Below are 21,160 nucleotides of genomic sequence, written 5' to 3'. Positions count from 1 at the left end.
CTCAACCGCGTCGGCTCCCAGAGGCGGGGCTGGAATGGACTACATTTCCCACAATGCCAGGCGACGAGCGCTACTGGCCGTCCGGCGCGTCCCAGGTCTCCCTGCTCGCGGAGAGGTGCGCACGCGCCGCACGCACTTCCGGCGGAGGCGCGGCCTGCTCCTGCTGGGCCTCGTGTGCCCGCGGCCTCGTGGCTCGAGAGGAACGCGCGGAAGTCGGCGGCGCGCGGCCGTGGCTGCGGGGGGGGGGGGAGGTCCTGGCGACCTCCTGGCGAGTCCGCCGTCTGGTCAGGGCCCCGCCACAGGGCCAGTGACTTAGCTTCTGCCTTCCTTCTTGAGGAAGCGGCGAACCCAGTGGAGACGCATGGGGCCTCCGCCCGGCAGGCCGGGGTGTAGTGACCTACGCAGGGCAGATTCGGTGCCGAGCGTGCGGGGCGTCAGGCCGGCGGGGGCCGGGCGGGGGTCCCAGCCGGGTCCGGAAGTGCCTCGGACACCTCGGCGAGGCCGAGAGCCGCGGCGGCCGCGCCCGGGCCCGCGTACCCGCACGCGCATGCGCAGGGGCCGGCGTACGCCCCGCCCCGCCCCCTCGCCCCGCCCCGCCCCCGAGCTGCCGGGCCGCCGGGGGCCTCCGGGTACCGCCGGGTCTCCATGGCGACTGGACGCGGTCGGGTCCTGCGGCAGCGCTGGCTGGGCCTCCAGGCGCTGCGCTGGCCGCTGCACAGCGGCCGGGAGGCCTGGGTCAGCGGCGGGGCGGCCCCGGGGTGCTCCGGGGCCTTCGGGTTCAGGTGAGGGCCCCGGGGCTCCAGGGTGGGTCGCCCTCCCCGGCCCCCCTCCTCGCCGGCGCGCCCCCCCCCCCACCACCCCGGGGAAGGGCGGAAGGTTGTCCAGCAGCCCATCCTCCCCCCACCCCCCCTCCCCACCCCCGTCGTGGGAACGTGGCCGCCCCAAGTAGAGTCCCGCCGCCAGGAGATAACCTTTGGGCATTCCGTCCCTCGGTTGGTTCCACGGTGGGGACGGCGCGCTGTCCGCCGGGGGCCAGGCCCTCCGCTTGGATGTCTCCCCAAAGGTTCCCCCGAGGAGGCTTCGCTCCTTTACCTCCCTTCTTCCCCGGCCCCCCCACCCCAGTGGTAAGGCAATCCCGTCCCCCTCCACCCCCCTAAGTGGAGGCCTCTGGCCGGCTGCCCAGGGGGCCGCCCTCTCCAAAACCTGCCACCAAGGCCAAGTTGCTTTCTAAGGACTCACACTCCCGGCGCTCACCCGCCCAGTGGGAGCATTCTGGCTTCTCTTGCCTTCCAGCATCCGAAGGAAGAGTCGGATCCCCTCCGATTCCACCAGCCAGTTCGCCAGCGGACAGATGATCCCAAGAGTTGACATTCTCGAAGATTCTTTCTGCTCTTAATGTCTCTTGAGCCGTAGATGCCAAGAGTCTCGAGTAGTTTTGATGCATAAAATGCACCTTTGCGTACGCACACAATAGGATCTTGTCATTACTTTGCCAACTGAAGTCCCTTCTCCCCAGTTGCTGGGATGGTGTGTGTGTGTCATCCTATGTCTTCCTTGCTCTCTTCACTTTAACCACAGTTCCAGAGGCCCAGTTCTATTTCTCCGTGCCAGTAGAATAGTTCTATGACATTGAATAAGCCACAGGGCTCGTGGCCAATAAAATGGTATCAGTACTTTTCAAAAAATCCTATTAGGTAGAAGAGAAAAGACTTGGGTTTGCTCCTGCCACTGAAGTTCCAGTTTGTGTAGTGCCCCGACAGGGGAAGCAGAATGATGTTAAGGTGCTGAGTCCTTTGGGTCTATAAATGGAGTGAACTTCCTGGTGGAATTCTGTAAGTCCCTGTCATTATGTCACTCGGCATAAGGAACCTGCACTTCATCCTGTGAGGTGTTGATGTATAGGTTCTTCCTGGTATAGAAAACTCAGTTTCTAAGAAGGTGGTTATTTTTAATATCTCATTATGAAAACTCAGATATTAATAAGGTATCAGTGATCCTCTTTTACTTTTTTTTTGTTCTGTCCCTAAGGCTTGAATTCAGGGCCTGGGTGCTGTCCCTTCAGCTTTTGTGCTCAAGGCTAGCCCTCCACTACTTGAACCACAGCTTTGTTTCTACTAGTTACCCTTTATAACACAAAATGTATGAATGAGCATCACAAACTAAGAAATTAGAGCAGAATGAATATCAAGTTGGATTAATATCTAGTCTCATAGACTTGATTTACTAGATATTAAGAGTCAGGCATACAAATAAGATTTTTAAAAATATTGAATGTGATCAAAGCTGTCAGGTGGTATAGAAATGTGATTTTAAAATATTGAAATTCCTCAAAGCTCTCAGGTTAAAAACATTTTCAAATTTAGGCATAAATTTGCATAGAGAAGGCATGCAGTGTATGCATTTGTTAGTTACATAGCCTATTAAAAATTAGTTTTAGGGAGAAATGGACTTGTGTTTTCAATAGTGCCAAACTTAAATTGATAGTGATATAAATGTATTTAAAATGCTTAAAAAAGAGCAGCCTCTGCCCTACTTGGTACTGTCAGGTTGTTTATTTTTCTTTTGTGCTGTTCCTGGTACTTGAACTCAGGATCTAGGCACTGTCCTTGAGCTTTTTTGCTCAAGGCTAACTCTCTACCACAGCTCTATTCCTGCCATTTTTTTGGCAGTTAATTGAAGATAAGAGTTATGAATTTTCCTGCCTGAGCTGGCTTTGAACTGTGATCCTGAGATCTCAGGTTCCTGAATACCTAGGTGTGAGTCACCTCTGCCAGCTAGTTTTCTTTAATTTTCTAGTTAGAACCTTTTTATTTTAATCTGTGAAGAGGGATTACATGAGTTGTTTTAATTGTAGAAAGACAAAATACCCTAGCTACCACAGGAAACCTAAAACGTGCAGGTTGCCGCCCACATGCTGCCTGCTCATGAAGCAAGAGCCTATCAGAAAAGTAGCCAGTGTGGAAAAGGGCTGGCAGCGCACCTTAGCGGAAAGAAGCCCTTTCTGTGCCTGCTTAGAAGAACCGCGTGGGAATGCCGAGCATGGCAAACAGATGCTGTTGGATGCTCTGGGTGGTTACAGGCAGGTGCATCTCATGGCACTGTCTTGGCAGTAGGCATCCAACCACTGACACACTGCTTGGTCAGCTGAAGCTCTGGGTGAGGGGCCTCCTCCATTGTGCTTCCAATAGCACCGAGTGCTTGGAGTACAGGATCATCTGTCAGATACATTCTGTGGATTTCATAGTTCAGCTGCCAGAAGGCCGATCAGCCTCCCCTTGAAGCCCTTGGGGCACCTTATTTTTGCTCCCAATAGTTCACCTATTTCTGGGGAGTCAGCTTGGTACAAAAAACTCTTGGTGCGCAAGCATATTCAAAACAGTTGTGTTGGTGGATGGAGCCCACTGGATAATGTATACTTCAGATTTTAGCTGCTGATTAAATAGCATGTTGGGTGTGAGGTGGATCAATTATTGATATGTGTGTTTTGTAAATTCTTCAAGAAGCAGCACACCGATTACCTCCTGGAAATGGAGAGGGCTATTGCCTAGAATAGGGGGTGAAGGGTGTCACTTTCTGTGTGTTTCAGATACCCTTCAAACTGCTCGTGAACATCATTGGTTTTAGAGATTGATCTTCATAAAACTTTAGGAACTCTGAAAATAACTAAAAATTGTACATATTTTATAAACTCTAAAAAGCCATTAATTTAAAGATACACTACTTGGTGCAGTACTGAAACTAAAAGGCGGTTAATTAAAACGTATTTCATGCACTGCACAATGTGAAGATGTGAGAAGCCTGTGGACACTTGTCTTCTTTGTACTGTGGTATGGAATATCATCTGTATTCTAAGCCACCATGAGAGCTGGAACCAGTTCCTATCCCTCAAGGAACAGTAAGGTTGTAGGTTGTATCAACAGCTCTAGTTCACAGATCTGAACTGCAACCGAAACTGGTCCGCCAATGTGTTGTAAAAATCTTTCTTCCTTTTTGTTTCCATTAGGTACATTCTGTAGTGCCTCTTTGACATGCTGACTGCTTATAATGAGAGCAAATATTAAATCTTGGACTGAAATCCATCAGTAAATTCAGGCTTTAAGTGTATATTCAATGACCCACATGTTTCATAGCCTCTTTCTTTTTCCTCCCATCTTTTCCTTCTTTCCCTTCTTCCTCCCTCACTTTGTTTTCAGAAACGGAAGTTTTTGGGGTGGTTTGGGTGCTTATGGGCAGATGTGTCTTGGCAGTCAGCAGCCAGCTCTTGACACAACTGCTTGATCAGATGAAGCTCTTTGGCATACATGGTCTTTTAAGGTATTTTGTAGAGGGAAAAAGATAATTCATTTGGAAATTACAATTAGATTTCCCGCTTTTACTTTCAGAAAGGGGCCAGGTATCAGATTCACCACAAGCTGTACTACTGTGAGCCAGTATGCCAGATGTGGCCAACAGTCCAATTTCGTGTCTCTGGATGGGTAAGTAGCAGAAGTAGATTGCCACTTTTTTTGGGGGGGGGTGGGTCTTTAGGCATGGGGCTTATGGAGAAAATTGTAGTACAGTATATATCAAGTTGCTCTTTTGAGCTCTCTAAGAATAGCATTGTGTAGGAAGAATGTACAACATGAAGAATTTGATGTGAGTCATGCGCTTGTCACCATTATCCTTAATAAATGAGGGTTTTGAAACTAAACTTCTAAAAGTGACAAGTAAATTGAATTTTCCTTTTATTAAAATGTTCTTTAAAATTACTTTTTAATTTATAAAGACACTGGGAAAAGCAGGAAGAAGGTCAGAATGTACTTTCCTAAAGGTATGACAGTAGTCTGAATTTCAGTAGTTTGGGATTCATTTTGCCATGATATGATTCTATACTGTGTGATCCTCCACATGAAGATCCATACAGTAATTTTTAAAAAGCTTTTGAAAAATTAATGCTAATAAGGATGGATGTTAAAGATGCCTCTAGAAAGTGATGTCTATAGAAAGCCATGGTATCTGGGTACCAGCGGCTCACGCCTCTAAACCTAGCTACTCAGAAGGCTGAGATTTGGGAATCAAAGTTTGGATACAGTCCAGGCAGGCAAATCCAAGTGCTCTTATCTCCAACTAACCAGTAAAAGTCTGGAAGTGGAGGCATGGCTCAAGTGATAGAGCACCAGATCTGAGTGAAAAAGCTGAGCAAGAGTGACAGGCCCTTGGTTCAAATCCCAGATTTGTACTGTAGTCACATTTGTGGAATACCATCTGTATGTAAGCATTGTCTTAAGCCCTGAAAACCTAATATTTCTACGGAGAGATATTTTTATACTGGAGAATATTTTTATATTAAAGATTTTATACTGGAGGAAATAGGCTTACATAGCCTGCTCGTTATAGGTATAAGTTGCCTGCTTTGAAGTCCTGGGCATTTAATATTTTGTCTTGACTATCTCAGTTGACCGTGCCCATATTTTTAGATACACATTTTAGTGCACAAACTTCAGAATAAACATTATGTACATTTCCTTTTACAAAGGAAAACCAAAAACATATTTTAAGAGTACTAGTTAAAGCTTAAACTCTTTACATTTGGAATAGAAAACAATTATCTGAGAGGAGAAGTAAACTACTTACTTAATTGATTAATCTCTCCATTTATTTATGATGATCTATTCTGTATCAGGTGTGTTTGTTTGGTGCTAGAAGACAAATAGTAAAGCCTCCCATGCAGTCTCATGAAGCTGATAAGTTGGTAGGGAGAAAAGTTAAAAAGTAGTAACGTAGAAACAGTGCCGTCAAGAAAACAAATGGATTCCATCGTGCAGAATAAAGGAGTGAGATGATTACGATAGGCTTTCTTAAGGACATGACACTGAGAAACTGGATGAGAACTGGAAATCGAGATTAAAGAAACGAGAGAAGAGTGTACTGATGCCGAATCCAGAGGTCCAGCATTTCAGAGCTGGGCAGTGCTGAAATCCTGAGCTAGGGGTGGCTGGGCAGCAAGTGGACGTGGCGGGAGAGCCAGGCACGCGTGGGCCAGGGCTAGTAGGCCACGGTCAGGAGCTAGACTTTATTTATAGCTTGATGGGATGTTGGTGGATTGTAAAATTCATCTCACCCACTCGTTTGCCTGTTGTCTGTCTGCTCTGGAGGATGGGGAGATAGAGAGACAGGTCCCTTTTGGTATGTTTGGAAGTGTAACTGGTGTGATTCGTTTCTGAAACAGATGTTGGCTTTAGAGGAAAATACACCTCAAGTAGAAATCTGAAACCATCAACTCGAGCAGATGTAAGAGGCACTGCCGGATGAGATGGGAAGGAGTTGAGATCACAGGCAGAGAAGAGTCATGATGCCCAGGGAGGATGCCAAGTGACTGTTGGTATCAGTTTTCCCTTTTTGATGCCATCTGATAGAAGCTGGCTGTGGCTGAGTGTCTTGGAGGGAAAGAGAGACAAACAAAGGTGGCCCGGGGTGAGCTCAGTGGAACCAGGACATTCACTGAGAAGCGCCTAGGGAACCAGGGAAGCCCCTGGAGGGAGGTCTGGAACGCCAGGAGCCGGGGGTGTTGTGTGAACGAAAGAGATGGCTGAAAACACAGAAATGGTCAGTTCCCCCTTTCCCGGGGAGGGGGAGAGAGCAGAGGTGACAAGAAGCTTTAGGTGGCCTTGAAGCACGGTGTCCAGCCAGCAGCGGGAGAGGCGCTGGACACGTACGTAGATGTCACGGGCAAGTGTAAAAAGCAGAAAGGAAGCAGGAGGATGGATTTGGAGGTAGCAAGCATAGACGCATGGTTTGGTTTGGGGAGCTGGAGGGCTTGTACCTGGCTTTGAACTGAAGGTATCACACTCTTACACAGCTTCTCAGCTTTCTTGCTCTTGCCTGATCTTCTGTTACTTGAGACACGCCTCTAACCTGGTTTTGTGCTGGTTAGTTAGAGACAGCGTCTTGCAGACTTTTCTGCTGGGGCTGGCTTCAAATCGCTAAGTAGTTAGTATTACAGGTGTGAGCTACTAGCACCCAGCAAGATTTTGTTTTCTTTTGTTTTTCCTGGGAAGCTCTGCACTAAAAGGGTGGCTGGGGGTGAGGAGGTGAAAGGAATAGGACAGTGTTAGGGTGAGATATTTTGGGGACTATTTCAGAGTAAAGAGAGTGCTACAGAAGAAAGACAGGAAGGGAATGTTGAAGGTCTTGAGGACATGGTTTGATAGGAGGAAGTGAGTATTCCTCACAGGAACAGGTAGGTGATAGGGGTTATGGACGCAAGAGTATTGGAATGGATCCAGATATGGAATAGGAACAAGGACATATTCATATTTGGATCCCCATAGTACTGGACATAAATAGGCCAAACAAGTTGAAACTTTCTTAGAGAAGCCTGTTGTCATAAAGCAGTTTCCTTGTTCCCACTCCTAGAATTTCTTTGTTTTACCTTTCACCGTTCTTTCCCCCTTTCTTTCCCCTTCATTCCTTACCTCACCCCAGTAACTGAAACTGTGAATATAAAACAATGAGAATTCAACAGAAAGTAACCCAATACGTATATGAACGTTGACTAGCTTGGAGGGAACTATATAAACAGTAATTAAAAATGCTTTAATCTTAGCCATTTTAACTACAAAGTAGTTTTCTCCTCGTGCTAGAAAAATATAAGAAGGGGACTCCCATTTATGATATTAGTATGGCAGACGGTAGGTAAAAACCTGTCTAATGCCTGATTTCAATGGAGTTTTACTCCAGTTATGTAATTTTTATAGGTATTGTGCATCTTCCTGAAATATTAATCTTTAAGGTACAACTCTACTTTTTGTTGAATTGTAATGATTAGAAAAGGAATAGTTAAAAAGATACAGAAACGTATGTATCTGTCATATACACGTTACTTCACGCGGTCTTGCTGTCTCTAGAGCTAGAAATCCTTTCTTACTGAATATGTGTAACTCATGGCCTGCGTGCAAAGGATTTCAGCTAGGGGGAGGCAGTGAGTCAAGTAAGGCGGTGCTGCCTTTTTCGATTCTCAGAAAGTCCCTAGCCACCTGTCTTCAAAACCTGGAGCAGCGGTGGACTTACACTGTGACGTGAACCAAATATGCGTGGCATCACCTGTCTTTTCTCTGGTTATCCACTTTATTCTAAGAAACAATATTAAAAAGGAAAGAATAAGAAAATACTATAACTTTTTGGGACTGATTATTTACTTATAAAACATCGGATCACTTGGTTCTCTAAATAAAAAAGTATTTTAATTACTGAAAACGTAAGTAGATGTCTACGGCCATCCCACCCTGAATGCGCCCGATCTCGTCTGAAAACGTAAGTAGAGAGTATGGCCAAACCATTTGAAGTAACTGACTATTTTTTTTTTCTCCATTCCTTTACCTGTAGGCCCCTTCTGTCTTCAATCTCTTGCTCCAATCTCTGTTCATTTTTCTTTTACAAAATGCTTACAAAGGTACTTAAAGATAAATTCCCAGTAATGCCAGCTACTTTAAGATTCATAACAGTTTTGCAGAATTCTACAGTTATAGAAATTGATGGGATCTGGAGAATACATCATGACATTATTTAGGCCTATAATTAAAACCCTCCAGAAAAACCAAAAGGAACACAAACAAAACTTTGTCTCCTTAAGCCTGGGAGGAAGTATAGGGTTCCAGTAGGGGGGATAGGAAGCAGGAAGTTGAGAAACAACTCTGTGTAGACTGTGTGTGTGTGTGTGTGTGTGTGTGTGTGTTGTACCACTTGAACTATAGCTCCATTTCTGTCCTTTTGATGGTTAATTGGACATGAGTCTCGCTGAATTTTCCTGCTTGAGTTGGCTTTGAACAAGTGATCCTCAGATCTCGCTCTCCTGAGTAGCTGGGATTACAGGTATGAGCCATGGGTACCTGGCTGCTGCTGCTTTTGTTGTTTGTTTCAGAGAGGGAAAGATTCAGTGTTTTCCCACTAATAGTTCTAGTGTGGCGTTTCTCCCTTACTCATCTCACTTGTGAATAAAATCACCTTATGGTCTCTTTATTGATTTATGCCATGAGAATTGTAATACATACAAAATAACAGTCAAGAAAATAATTAATGATGATGGCACAATATTCTCTTTCTACAGGAGGAGTTTGTGATTTTCTATTTAGAGATGAACAGCGAGTTTTCTGGGTAGTTTGTATAGTAAGCATGGGTCACTTGTCGGATTGTTTTCTTCTCTTTCAGAATGCCTTCAGAGATCTTGCTGAAGATATTTTCCTACCTGGATGCGGTAAGCCTGCTGTGTACTGGATGTGTGAGCAGGCGCTTCTATCATCTGGCCAGTGACAAGTAAGGGAAAACCCAACATGTTTATATTTTGATGATCGACAGAAATCATGAAAACAAGTAATAACTTTCTAACCATATTTTAAGATTTACGAGAATTACTTTCCATACTATTTTTAGATATAAATGGAAATAACATGCCTAATGCTATATATAGTCATAGTTGTATTTATATGCTTGAAGATGGGAGCATTCTTTCATAGACTGAGAAAATTGCCTTGTTACTGCTACAACTATAAGATGCAGCTTTGAGGGACTCTGGCTCTGCTCACCCCAGAGCTTGACAGACTCGTCTGCAGTCCTCAGAAGGACCGGGGCGGACCTGCCCTAGTCTTTGGCTGTGAATTTGCACATCAGATGATGTGCCCTCGGCTGGTGGCGGTCAAGTAGCTCTTAGAGAAAGAAGCAGAAGAAGTAGCCATGCCTCCTCCTTACCCTTCATACCAAGTAATCTTACTCTTGAGAGAGAGTAAAAGAGATAAGGAGAGAGGCCTATAGTATGGAAGTCTTACCCTTAGAAGCAGAGCACCACTCTCACCTTGATTTGCAGAATATCTGTGAATAAAGAGGAAAAGCCCTGTTTTGTTACTCTGAACTTTGTCTGCTCCTCACAATTCCATCTTGTGTATGTAGAGAGATGGTAGTATTATTTAATTTCGGAACATTGTGGGCAAGAAACATTACCTGGTACAGTGGTTCTCAAACGCAAATCCAGAAAAGACTGTTTCAGAGCAACCTAGGAAATAATAATAATAATAAAAAACCACTTGGATTTTAAATCTGCATTTCTAGAGATTGTAGTTCAGTTCTTTGTAATCTATACTTAAAAATTTTCTGCAGATCATGCTAATGAATATTCAAGTTCTGAAATGGCTAATGTAGTGCGTTTTTGATGTTGTTTATCACAAGTGAGGAACTCAAATTCCTTAGGACTATTAAGGCTGCCCTCAACTGTTCTTACACTTTGATGGGGACATTATAGAAAAGATTGTTCTTATCTTTTAATTTGAAAAGATGTTGAGCACATATTCATCAGTGAGTAAAAAATAGTATTCTCAGCAGTATTTTTGGAGTGAATGTAGAATAATTTTTAAGTGTCTTTTTTTCTCACAGCTCTAAAAGGAAATGAAGGCATTCACCAATGCAAAATGCATAGAGGCATTTTTCAAGGAAAAATCAACCAAATGTCTGAATGTGTCATGTTCTAGAATTTTCTTACTTAATTAAGGATAGTGCTGAAAAGATCTTAGACTTAACATTTCTATTTAAGAGATCTAATATAATATCCATGCCCATTATATGAAATGTTTCCATTTAGGCTTCCCTTCCAGTGAATGAAGTCCAGTAGTGTGTGTGAACACAGCTATCATAAACACAGTTGGCATAATCATGCTGTTCATCATACTTGGTGTTGCTGCTCTAAATCCCTGTGAGGATAGAGAATGATAAATTACATTTGGTAGTACTGATGTGAGAAATTTGAGATTATGTCTTGCCTAAAGTAAAAAAGTATGTAAGATAGAATGAGATGGCCAGCTTTTATGCAAAGGGCGTTTCAAAAAAAATACCTGCTCAAGAGGTTTTGGGTAAAACAGTTTCAGATTTACCTGTTAGTTCCAGTTACTTATTAAGTAGCCCATTAATTATCCTTTTGTATTTATACGCTTACAAATGAAAGGCTAGGACTTTTAAACTGAAAGCATCAACACTTTAATACAAGTGCTTGATGTCACATCATTTTGGGGGTAGGCAGTGATTTGAGAAAACCAAAGGAAAAGAGTTGTCAATAGATAATGTGAGTTGATGTCAGGAAGACCATGTGATCAAGGTGCTGTCCTCTGGAGTCCTGGTTGAGGTGCTATAGCTCTTCACTCCTGTCTCCAGTATGCTTCTTGCCACACAGCATTATCCCTTCGAGTCAGTGAATCCAGTGTTTCTAGCAGCCTTTTGGCTGTTGGCCATTTTATCACAGACTTCTTTGCATAGAAAATGTGGCTGTATAAATTAGCAAATACATTTTACTTCAGAAAATTTGCTTTTCGGATTATAAACAGATACCCTTGCCCTGGTTTCCCTTAAATATTAATTTTCTTGCTCCAGAGAATATTAGCTGAAAGGGAGGCGTCCTCAGGTTTCAGCTTTGAGCTTACTACTAACTACTGTTGAGTAGGGTTTCCCATAGCCTCTTGGTAGCAGTAAGTGGAAGGAACAGAGACTTTGGGTCCAAAGGGAATTTGAATTTCAACACTGTGGTTTATGGCTATATGAATTTGTGTAGGCTGCTCATGGGCACTGAGTCCATTTCATTATGTTGCTACAGAGGCAGTGAAGTGTAGCTAGGGTGAGCTCTCTGGTTGAGGCTGCAGCATTGAAATTCTAGTGCTGGAACACACTTGAGGGCACCAGTCTAGGTCTGAGTGACTTGGGCCTCAGTTGCATCATCTGTACATTGGGAATAATATGGATTTTCTAGAAGGATTAAATGAGTTAAGATATATGAAGTACTTAAATAACAATACACAGTGTGTGTTCAGCTATCGATATTAGTTATTTTTAATAACCTTTTTATTTTTTGGAACGCAATGCGTGTTCTTTGTTAAAAACTTTAAGCATAGGAAGCAAAGGGATGTAAAATTCAGTTATTCACTGTTAATATTTCTTTTGTCTATGATATAAACACATAAGATAAGAATCGATTTATTACTTCCCATTATTTTTCTAGAATATACCTCCTACTTATTGCAGAAGGAAGCCAATGATTTGGATGATATAATTCCAGATGTCATGAGATTGCTCAGTTTATTTTTTACAGTATCTTTTTTGTTAGCTGTAGTAGTTATGTAGTTGGACAGGGCTCATTCCATGCATGCATGGATACGATCAAACCCCCTCTATCACCCTCCCATGCCTCCTTCCCCATTCCTAAAACAATTTCAAAAGGTTTCGCTGTTATATTTCATCTATGTGAGCAAAGTCCTTTGACCGTATTCACCCTCATTCTTGTATCCTGTTGGCCACCCCACTCTTTCTGATGTCACCTTCCAACAAAACCTGTTTTACTTGCCTGTTATTCATGCTTCAGTGTGTATTAATTGTGCCAGTGGTGTGGAACACGGTTACACCATGGTATTCCACAATGCATACATTATGTTTTAATCAGAATAACCTTCTCCTTGTTTCCTCTTTATCTCTCCTTTCTCCTATTGATCAACAATTCTTTTTTATGATTTCTTAAGTCATCTTTACACATTGTTTCAGTATTATTCACTCTCCATTGTTCTTTTTCTTCTTTCTCTTCTTATTCCCTTAAAGAGTCCCATAGTTTGAAATGTGTTCTATGTATGTGTATGTGTGTGTGTACTTCTGTGTGAATAATTATGTCCTTTAAGTCTAGTTTCCACAAACGAGAGAATGCATGTGATAGTTGGCCTTTTGAGTTTACGTTATCTCACTTAACATGATAATCTCCAGTTCCATCCAATTTCCTGCAAATGACATGATTTCACTGTTCCATGGCATGTATATATGTACCACACACAGACACACACACATAAATAAATAAAATTGCCCATTCATTTTTTGTTGGGCACTTCAGTTCCACAGCTTAGTTAGCTTTTGTGAACAGCACTGCTGTAAGAGGGGTATACAGATTTCTTGTGTATTGATTTATATTCTTTTAGCTATAGTAGTATGGTGAAGTCATAAGCTAGGTCTATTTTTAGATTTTAGGCACCTGCATACTGATTTCCATAGTGGTTACACTAGTTCACAGTTCTACCAATAGTGTATGAGGGTCATGTCCTTGCTACCATTTGTGGTTGTCTGTTTTCTTGATGTTTGCCAGTCTGACTTAAAGGAAGATCAAATCTTAGTATAGTTGTGATTTGTATTTCCTTTATGACTAAGTGTGTTGAACATGTTTTATATATCTGCCCAGAATTGTCTGTTTAATTTAATTGCTCATTTATTGTATCATGTTCTTTTGCTGAGTAATTTTTGAGCTCTTTGTATAATCTGGATATTAATCTTTTATATTTAAATAGCTGGTAAAGATTTTCTCCCATTTTGTGGATTGTTTTTGGTTATGGTAATTGTTTCTTTTGTTGGGTAGAAACATTTTAATATATATAGTCCCATTTATCAGTTCTTGCTCTTATTGTTTCTTTTTCTAAATTTAATTTTATTGTCAGGCTGAGCAGAGAGCCCAAAGCTCTGAGTCTGAGTCCCAGTATTGGCACAAAAGAAAGAAAAATCTGAAAATCCACTACAAGACTATTCAAGACTCTAATTATAATAACTTCCATAGTTTTCTTGTAGTGGATTTTCAAATTCTTTTTCTTTTTTTCCAATACTAGGAGTCAAACTCAGAGCTGTAGGCTCTTTGTTGAGCTTTTTCTGTTCACATTTAACATTTTACCACTTTAGTCATTCCTCAGTCTAGCTTTTTTGGTGGTGAACTGGAGATAATCTCACAAACTTTTCTGCCAGTGCTGGCTTTGCTATGATCCTTAGCCTTCTACGAGTGGATGTGTGTTACAGGTATGAGGCACTGGTGCCTGGCTAAAGATTCAAGTTATATTGAATTCTTTGATCTGTTTGGAGTTGAATTTTTGCATAAGGTGAGAGGTAGAGGTCAAATTTCAGTCTCCTATGTGCACAAGCAGTTTTGTCAGTACCATTTACTTCAGTAAATGGCTGTCTGTTCACCAGTATATTTTTGGCTCCTTTGGCAAAGATCAGATGATGGTAGTTATGTGATTTTATTTCTGGGTCGTCTCTGCCCCCATTAGTCTCTGTGTTTGTTTTTGTTACTATAGTTCTGTTGTATAATTTGAAGTCGGGGATTGTGGTTGTTTGCTTTAAACTTGACCTGTGGAATTAGGCTTTTCTTTCTTCCTTTTTTTTTTTTTGTGGGAACTGATGGTTCTGAGTCACTTCTTCCAGTTGCAAGTAACTTTAACATATGAACCAACTAAATATTCAGCCTGATTTATTTATTGAATTGGTATCTAACTTAATGTATTACTGTTACAAGAATATGTTGATATCACTTAGTTAATATCTCTTCTCCTTTTCTCCCAGTTTTATATGGATCAGGATCTATTCAACTGCTTTTTCACCTAAAAGATCGAATTGGAAAATTAATACAGTGGAGGAGACAGCTGTGTCTGTAAGCTTTCTGTCAGTTGAGGATAAAGAAGCTGGATATTGGAAGAAAGAATATATTGCGAAACAAATCACATCTGTGAAAGCAACACTAGCCCAGATTCTCAAGCCTGTCAGCCCTTACACAGGTCTTCCAGTGAAAACCAGAGAGGCCCTCCGGTATGTAATGTGCTCTTGCATAGTGGCCTCAGTGACCCCCAGACAGGACTGAGAAACCTATCCATTTAATAGACACTGGAAAACAAGAACAGGGCCAGCTCCGGGCTGTTATGTCTATAGTGTGATTGTGTAGTTTAGATTGCAGGGGACTGCCTCCTATATGTTTATAAGTATACAAAATATTTTCTTATTTCATACTTACAGCTAAGGAGTTTTTAGGACAAATAGAAGTAACTTACTTGTTCTGCTCTAGTAATGCCAGGATGCTTGAAGTATCCTTTCTGGGAAGAAGCCTTGCATTCTTGACACATTATAAATGTTCATTGAGTGTACTGAAAGTACTGTTATATAAAATGAAAATTATGTTGGGTATGTGAGTATGTTCTGAGAATTTTTGATGTTAAGAAAATAAATGTTTTGGAGATAATATTTGAAATGATCTTTAGCTTTTTTTTTTTTGTAATGTTAGCTTTTTTCTTTCTCTAGAATCTCGGGCTTAGTTTGGGCAATTATATTGAGAGAAAAAAGTGGGAAAGAGTATATCATGCAGCATGTGGATCTTTCCTTAAATGACACATCTGTTACTGTTGTGTGGTATGGCAAAACCTGGCCACGGTTAGCCGCATTGTCAACCTTGGATCTGTGTGGTATGACACCAGTTTTTATGGACCGGTATAAACCCCCTGCCAAAAATGGGTAAGTCCTGTGGTGGTAGACATTTCTTGTACTAAAATATTTGTTGGTTTCAGTTTTGTTATTCAGAAGTACTACCGTGATTTAAAAATTATATTGTATCTTAAAGTCTTTCTACCTTCTGTGTCACCATGGAATAGGAAAAAAAATGGGGTTTTCACACTTTATAGATACCACACTGTTATATATTAAAAAATACGAGGAACTTAAATTTAGACATAACCTGTAACTGTAAAAATGATACTGTATATAACAAAGTTAATAATAGGTGTATTTAACCTTGTGATTGATGGCTTTTTGAAGGTCTTAGTTGTAACCATCTTTAAGACATAAAGCTAGCATGTTTTTTTTCTCTAGGAAGTGATATATCAATTGTAGCTTAAATGTGAGATCATAAATTTATTATTATTTCATGTGCCTTTCTCCTAAACTTAGTAGATATGTGACCTCATGCCCATAACTTTCTGTGCCTCTGTAAGATGAAATGATATTGATGCCAGTGTAGTATGTAGCATGGATGGCTGCTAGGAGAAAAATTTCCAAAGATAATGTAAAATTAGGCCAGTGTGCCTCAAATAGCACTGATTATTATCCTGTTGTCAGGTGGTTTTTACATGAAAGGTATATGCACTGAAAGGCTCTGATCTGTCTTTGCCATGAGCCCTTCATGCTCACCATTGATCATTGTTTCCTAAAAGCCAGACTACGGCATGGTGGAATATTCATCTCTAGAACTAGCTAACCAACCCTTATACCATACTTTATTGCAAATGCAAAGCTAAAATCAACCTTCTGCTTAGTTGGTGTCCTGCCCACCTCTCTCAGTTCCCTTTGACCTTCCAGCAGCATTTTCTGTATCACTTTTCTTGCTGTCCTTGCATACTGCAGTTCAATGATTCTCTCTCATGTCTGTTGCAGTGGACAGTTTCTTTTCGTTTCCCTGGAGGTAGGTAGGCCTGTGTTGGCCCCCTCTTGCACTGGCTTTTCAAGTGTTTACTGATTATTGAGCTCTGTACATGCTGCAAGTGTGAGGATACTTGGATCTCACACTGCTAGTAAATCTCCAACTTCCTGTATGCTGAAGATACCCTTAATAGTATCATGAAAAAAAAGTGAAATGATGGATGGAGTGACACTGATCAAAATGCATTGTATATCTAAGTTGACATGTTGAATCCATTTTTAATAGCTCTTTAAAGATAATAAAAATCAATAAAAACTGAAATTGAGCTGTTTATGTTACTGTAGTATTCTGGAGAAACAATTATCTTTTAAAATGATTTTCTATTAGGATAAATGTTTGAAAGTTTGGTGGGCACTAGGTTTTCCTCATATAGTGTTTAAATTTTATGTATTATGAAATTATTTTTGGAGAAGAAACCCAGAAGCTCTGTATTGGTTTGACTCAATATGTTACTTGGTTATCATGGAATATTGTTGACAAATATTAGAATAAAATTGTTAACATTGATTAAAATAAACACTGAATAGTAAATGGGTGATACCGAATTGAAAGTTCACTTAAAAATAGTATGTTTCTGCCAAGTGCCAGTGGCTCATGACTGTAAATTCTAGCTATTCAGGATGCTGATACTTGAGGATTGCATTTTGAAGCCAGCCCAGACAAGAAAGTCCCTGAGACTCTTTAACTTCAATCAGCCACCCAAATCCAGAAGTGGGGCTATGAAGTGGTAGAATACTAGCCTTGAGTGAAAAAGCTAAGGGACAGCATGTAGGCCTGGAGTTCAAGTCCTGGTATAGGAGCCCTTCCCCCCCCCCCCATAGCATATTTAAAGAAAAACTACCTATGATTAAAAAAAATGCTGGAATTGATTGGGAGGGTTTGTTGAATGTACATTTTCATTAAAATTCTATAGCTAAACAAAAGTAAAAGTTCAGGAATATGTTTTGGTGGGCATTTCGTTTGCAAGAATAAAAATCCTGTGGGCTGGGGATATGGCCTAGTGGCAAGAGTGCTTGCCTCCTATACATGAGGCCCTGGGTTCAATTCCTCAGCACCACATATACAGAAAATGGCCAGAGGGGGCGCTGTGGCTCAAGTGGCAGAGTGCTAGCCTTGAGCAAAAAGAAGCCAGGGACAGTGCTCAGACCCTGAGTCCAAGGCCCGGGACTGGCCAAAAAAAAAAAAAAAAAAAAAGAATAAAAATCCTTGTCTGCATCTAGAGCTTTAATTTAGATCTTTGGAAAGCCAAAGCCCTTTAATTTGTAATTTGCATTTCCCTGTAACTTACATCTCTCTAGTTTGACTCTTAGGTCATCTTCCTTGACAGTTTGACAGTTTATGTTGTCTTGCTCCAAGTGTGTGAGTATGCTTGCATGAATGTGAGCCTCAGTGTGTCAGTGGTCTATGAGACTAAGAAAAATGAGGACTCAGTATGTCCTCAGAGGCTGTATAAATGCTTCCACAGCCAGCCCGTAGTATTTTCCAGCCTTGGTCATTTTGAAGGGGGAAAGAAGAAGGCTTCTCATATCCTCACTTAGTCTTCCCTTTCCATCTATTAATGATAGTACACTGGCTACTACTTATTGAGCACCTGTTGTGTAAGTGCTCTTGCAGTGTTTTTTTTTTTGTTGTTGTTTGTTTGTTTTGGCCAGTCCTGGGGCTTGGGACTCAGGGCCTGAGCACTGTCCCTGGCTTCTTTTTACTCAAGGCTAGCACTCTACCACTTGAGACACAGCGCCACTTCCGGTTTTTTTGTATATATGTGGTGCTGGGGAATAGAGGGCTTCATGTATGCGAGGCAAGCACTCTACCACTAGGCCATATTCCCAGCCGAATTGCTTTTTCTTACATACTCTTAGGCAATGAGACTTTACATTCAGTGTATCTCCATAAAAGCACTTATGATTTTGTTTTCTGTGGTTTCAGTTTTCACAGTCTGAATTTTTCCTGATAACTTTGAAAGGGACATGTGCTTTCATATAGCTTGCTGTAAGGACTTGCTTTAATGTTACTTAAAATACTTTATCTTTACTTCCATGTTATTTTACTCACTTGATTAGTAATATATAGATAATTATTTTTGATTGTGGCTTTAGAAGGAAAAGGATAGAATATGATTTTTATCATTTTATCATCTTAGTTGTAAAACTTCCTTCTGGTGCACAATTGAGGGAAATGAAGAAAGACAATAGGATGAGAGTTGTATATATCTGTTCTGCCTTTTATTTGTACAAGTTTTAAGCCACTTTGGACACATGAATATATATATATATATATATATTCTTCAAAAGCATTTTTAGGTGCAAGAATGAGATTTGAAATTATATACACAAATATATGTGCATGTATGTATACAGAGAGAGAGAGAGAGAGAGGACAGAGAGTGCTCATTTCTCCTTTTTCCTTTCTTTGGCATGGATGTTCAAAGACCTCGATGGCATTCATTAATTGCAAAGTACAATCTGAGTCATTTAACTGAATCTACCATGATTGGCTGTGACAGACTTGTTCGGATATTCTGCCTAAACCCTGGCCTCCTGGTGGGGTTGTGGAAGGTAAGGCATGTCTCTTATACATACTGTGTCATTTGTTCATCACAACTCTGCAATAATACACCATTCTGTATGAGATTGAATGTGAACTTCCTGACGGCTTTTCTGTAACTTCATCTTAATAGCCTCATCTTTCTGGCTGTGCAACCCTCTGTTCTACTGAGTTGTGCTGCTAATCTGTGTGGGAAGCCACCTCCTCCTGCCTGTTTTTGTTAAGGTTATTTCCTTAATGTCAGGGGATTATCTCCTGTTGCCTTCCAATCCATTTTCTCCCCTGTTGCTTTCATGTTCTTTCTCTATCTACCACAGCCCCACTTACTACACGTTTAACATTGTGTTCCCCAAGCCCATGTTTGCACTGGGTGTGGCATGGGGCATAATCTGCTTTTCAGCATCAAGTGCTGTAAAGTTGTTCTTTCTCTCACTGTAGGTTTTTTTGTTTGTCTAGGTCAAGTTGATTGTCAACTCCCCCCCCCGGGCTTATTATATTATTATGATTATTTTGTCAGTGACATAGTGAAAATCAGAATGGCCTGGTATACTTCTGTACATCTAGAGTTTATGGAGGCTTGTGGCTTTGGCACATAGCTGTTTTAAAAGGGAAGCTCACAGACAGGAATCCGAGAATGACTAGTGTGCTTCTGTATACGATGTCTAGACAGAATCAGAGTCTGTAGCTCCATGCGGCATACCTTGCCACTTGTAACGCTCATTGTTCTTTCTCTTCATGTGTGATGGTGACTTGTGGGTGAGGCTGAGGTTTGCTTGTTCAACATATCTTGAGTTGCATTCTTGGATCCATGTTACTTGCAGAGTTACAAGGACTGTTGTCCTCTGCCTGGCTATTGGAGAATGCCCCTTCAGGTTTATCACTCAGGGGTACTTTTACTAGCATTGCTGAGAATCTGGGAGAAGTGGATCAGTTTCTTTTTGCTCTTTAATCTGAGAGGCAAATGGCAAAGCCAAATAGAGTAATTTTCCCTGCATTTGCCAAATCAAGCAGCTATATGGAAAGGAACATTATGCAATCATGTTCAGTATTTGTGGAATGAAACGTATCTGCAAAAGTGTTTCACAGTATTGTTTTTACCTTTAAAAAGAGTTTGAAACAGCTTGGAATTGATGATATATAAATATATGTTTTTGTAACTGTCATATATACGAGAATATTTTGATGTTTCATGAGTGCTAGGATGTTAATTCTTTTAGAGATTCATGTTCTGTATATTGTGTAAATTATGGTCTTGCTGTCAGTATGATATGTAAATCTTAGTAGATAAGAATACTTCATTACCAGTAATAATGATTATACTGAGGTGATTGTTAGTTCTAAGAATCTGCACGTATCTGCAAGTTGAATGCTGTGATATTCACAATGACCTTGTGAAAAATTTAAAGTATTTCAGTTGAAAAATGTATTCTTTTTAATTAACTTTTCAGAAGGATGAAGAAGTGGCTTTTGTCATGGCAAATCTTCATTTCCATCACCTTGTGGAGAGAAGCACGCTAGGCTCAGACGCTCTGTATGTATCTGTATGTGGGTGGACTAAGTTTCTGTATGGTCAAATATAAAGCATTAGAAGTTGATACCATCTTAATATCCAGAGAATAGTTATGAAGATATTGTGCTTTCACTCAGCTGACACAAGCTAATAGGCATAATTAGTAACCTGCTGCTAAAGTAATTGCATTATTCATGGTTACATATTTACTTTATTTACTCGAGGCGAAGGAGTTGGTACCTAACAGAATATTTATAAGACAGGAATATTTCCTTACTATAGGATGCCACCACTGTTCCTCAAGTTCTTGTACTTAGTGAATATTTGTATTTTGTAAGCATGTAGACCCGTACCCTCAAACTGAATCTGGTTTGCAGATGTGCTTTGTTTGGGTGCGTTTGTATACAATTAGATGGAGAGCATGCTTTCCATTCTCCTGTGGCTCTTACCCTTCACCTGTGGACCTAGATGCTTTCTTACTCACTTACTTGTTATCTTTAAAAGCTTCTGGATGCTTTCAAGTGTGTTAATCCTTATGTGGTAAGGTTTCTCTTATTTAAAGGTTTGTTTCATCTTGGCTTGAGATTTTGCCTGGGTCCCTAACATATAGATGGGTTGTTTTGTGCATTCATCTGCTAAGTACCTCAATCCCTGGCCACAGAGAAGAGCACGGAGGACAGAGTGGCCTTTGTAGAAATGCTGTCCTGGGGTTGGTCTCAGAAAGTACGTTCACTGTGGTAGTCCTGTGTCTGCCTGTGGAACTCATGTCTCTGCCTGTTTTTGTAGAAGTTGGTGAGAGGAACACGGAGCAGTGCTTTTGAGTTCATGGTATGAAA

The 21,160-nt window shown here is 41.1% G+C and overlaps 1 protein-coding gene across 2 annotated transcripts in view; it reads left to right on the top strand.

Annotated features, from left to right (window-relative positions):
• Positions 1 to 91: 91 nt before the first annotated feature.
• Positions 92 to 21,160, top strand: part of Fbxo15 (F-box protein 15) — a 41,491-nt gene continuing 20,422 nt past the window's right edge. The window contains exons 1-7 of one of the 2 annotated variants that reach the window (XM_048363004.1): positions 92 to 212; positions 4,383 to 4,475; positions 9,187 to 9,291; positions 14,371 to 14,613; positions 15,100 to 15,309; positions 18,699 to 18,825; positions 20,263 to 20,345. In XM_048363004.1, coding sequence (XP_048218961.1) covers positions 9,188 to 9,291; positions 14,371 to 14,613; positions 15,100 to 15,309; positions 18,699 to 18,825; positions 20,263 to 20,345 — 767 coding nt within the window. In that variant the 5' untranslated portion in view covers positions 92 to 212; positions 4,383 to 4,475; position 9,187. Of the gene's footprint in view, positions 213 to 645; positions 783 to 4,382; positions 4,476 to 9,186; positions 9,292 to 14,370; positions 14,614 to 15,099; positions 15,310 to 18,698; positions 18,826 to 20,262; positions 20,346 to 21,160 lie in introns of those variants that run through there. The other variant, XM_048363003.1, reaches the window with a different exon arrangement.

Source organism: Perognathus longimembris, chromosome 15 (genome assembly GCF_023159225.1).
Source record: "Perognathus longimembris pacificus isolate PPM17 chromosome 15, ASM2315922v1, whole genome shotgun sequence".
Taxonomy (NCBI): Eukaryota; Metazoa; Chordata; class Mammalia; order Rodentia; family Heteromyidae; genus Perognathus; species Perognathus longimembris.
The sequence above is the reverse complement of the archived record's forward strand: the minus strand, read 5'-3'. Positions and strand labels throughout refer to the sequence as shown.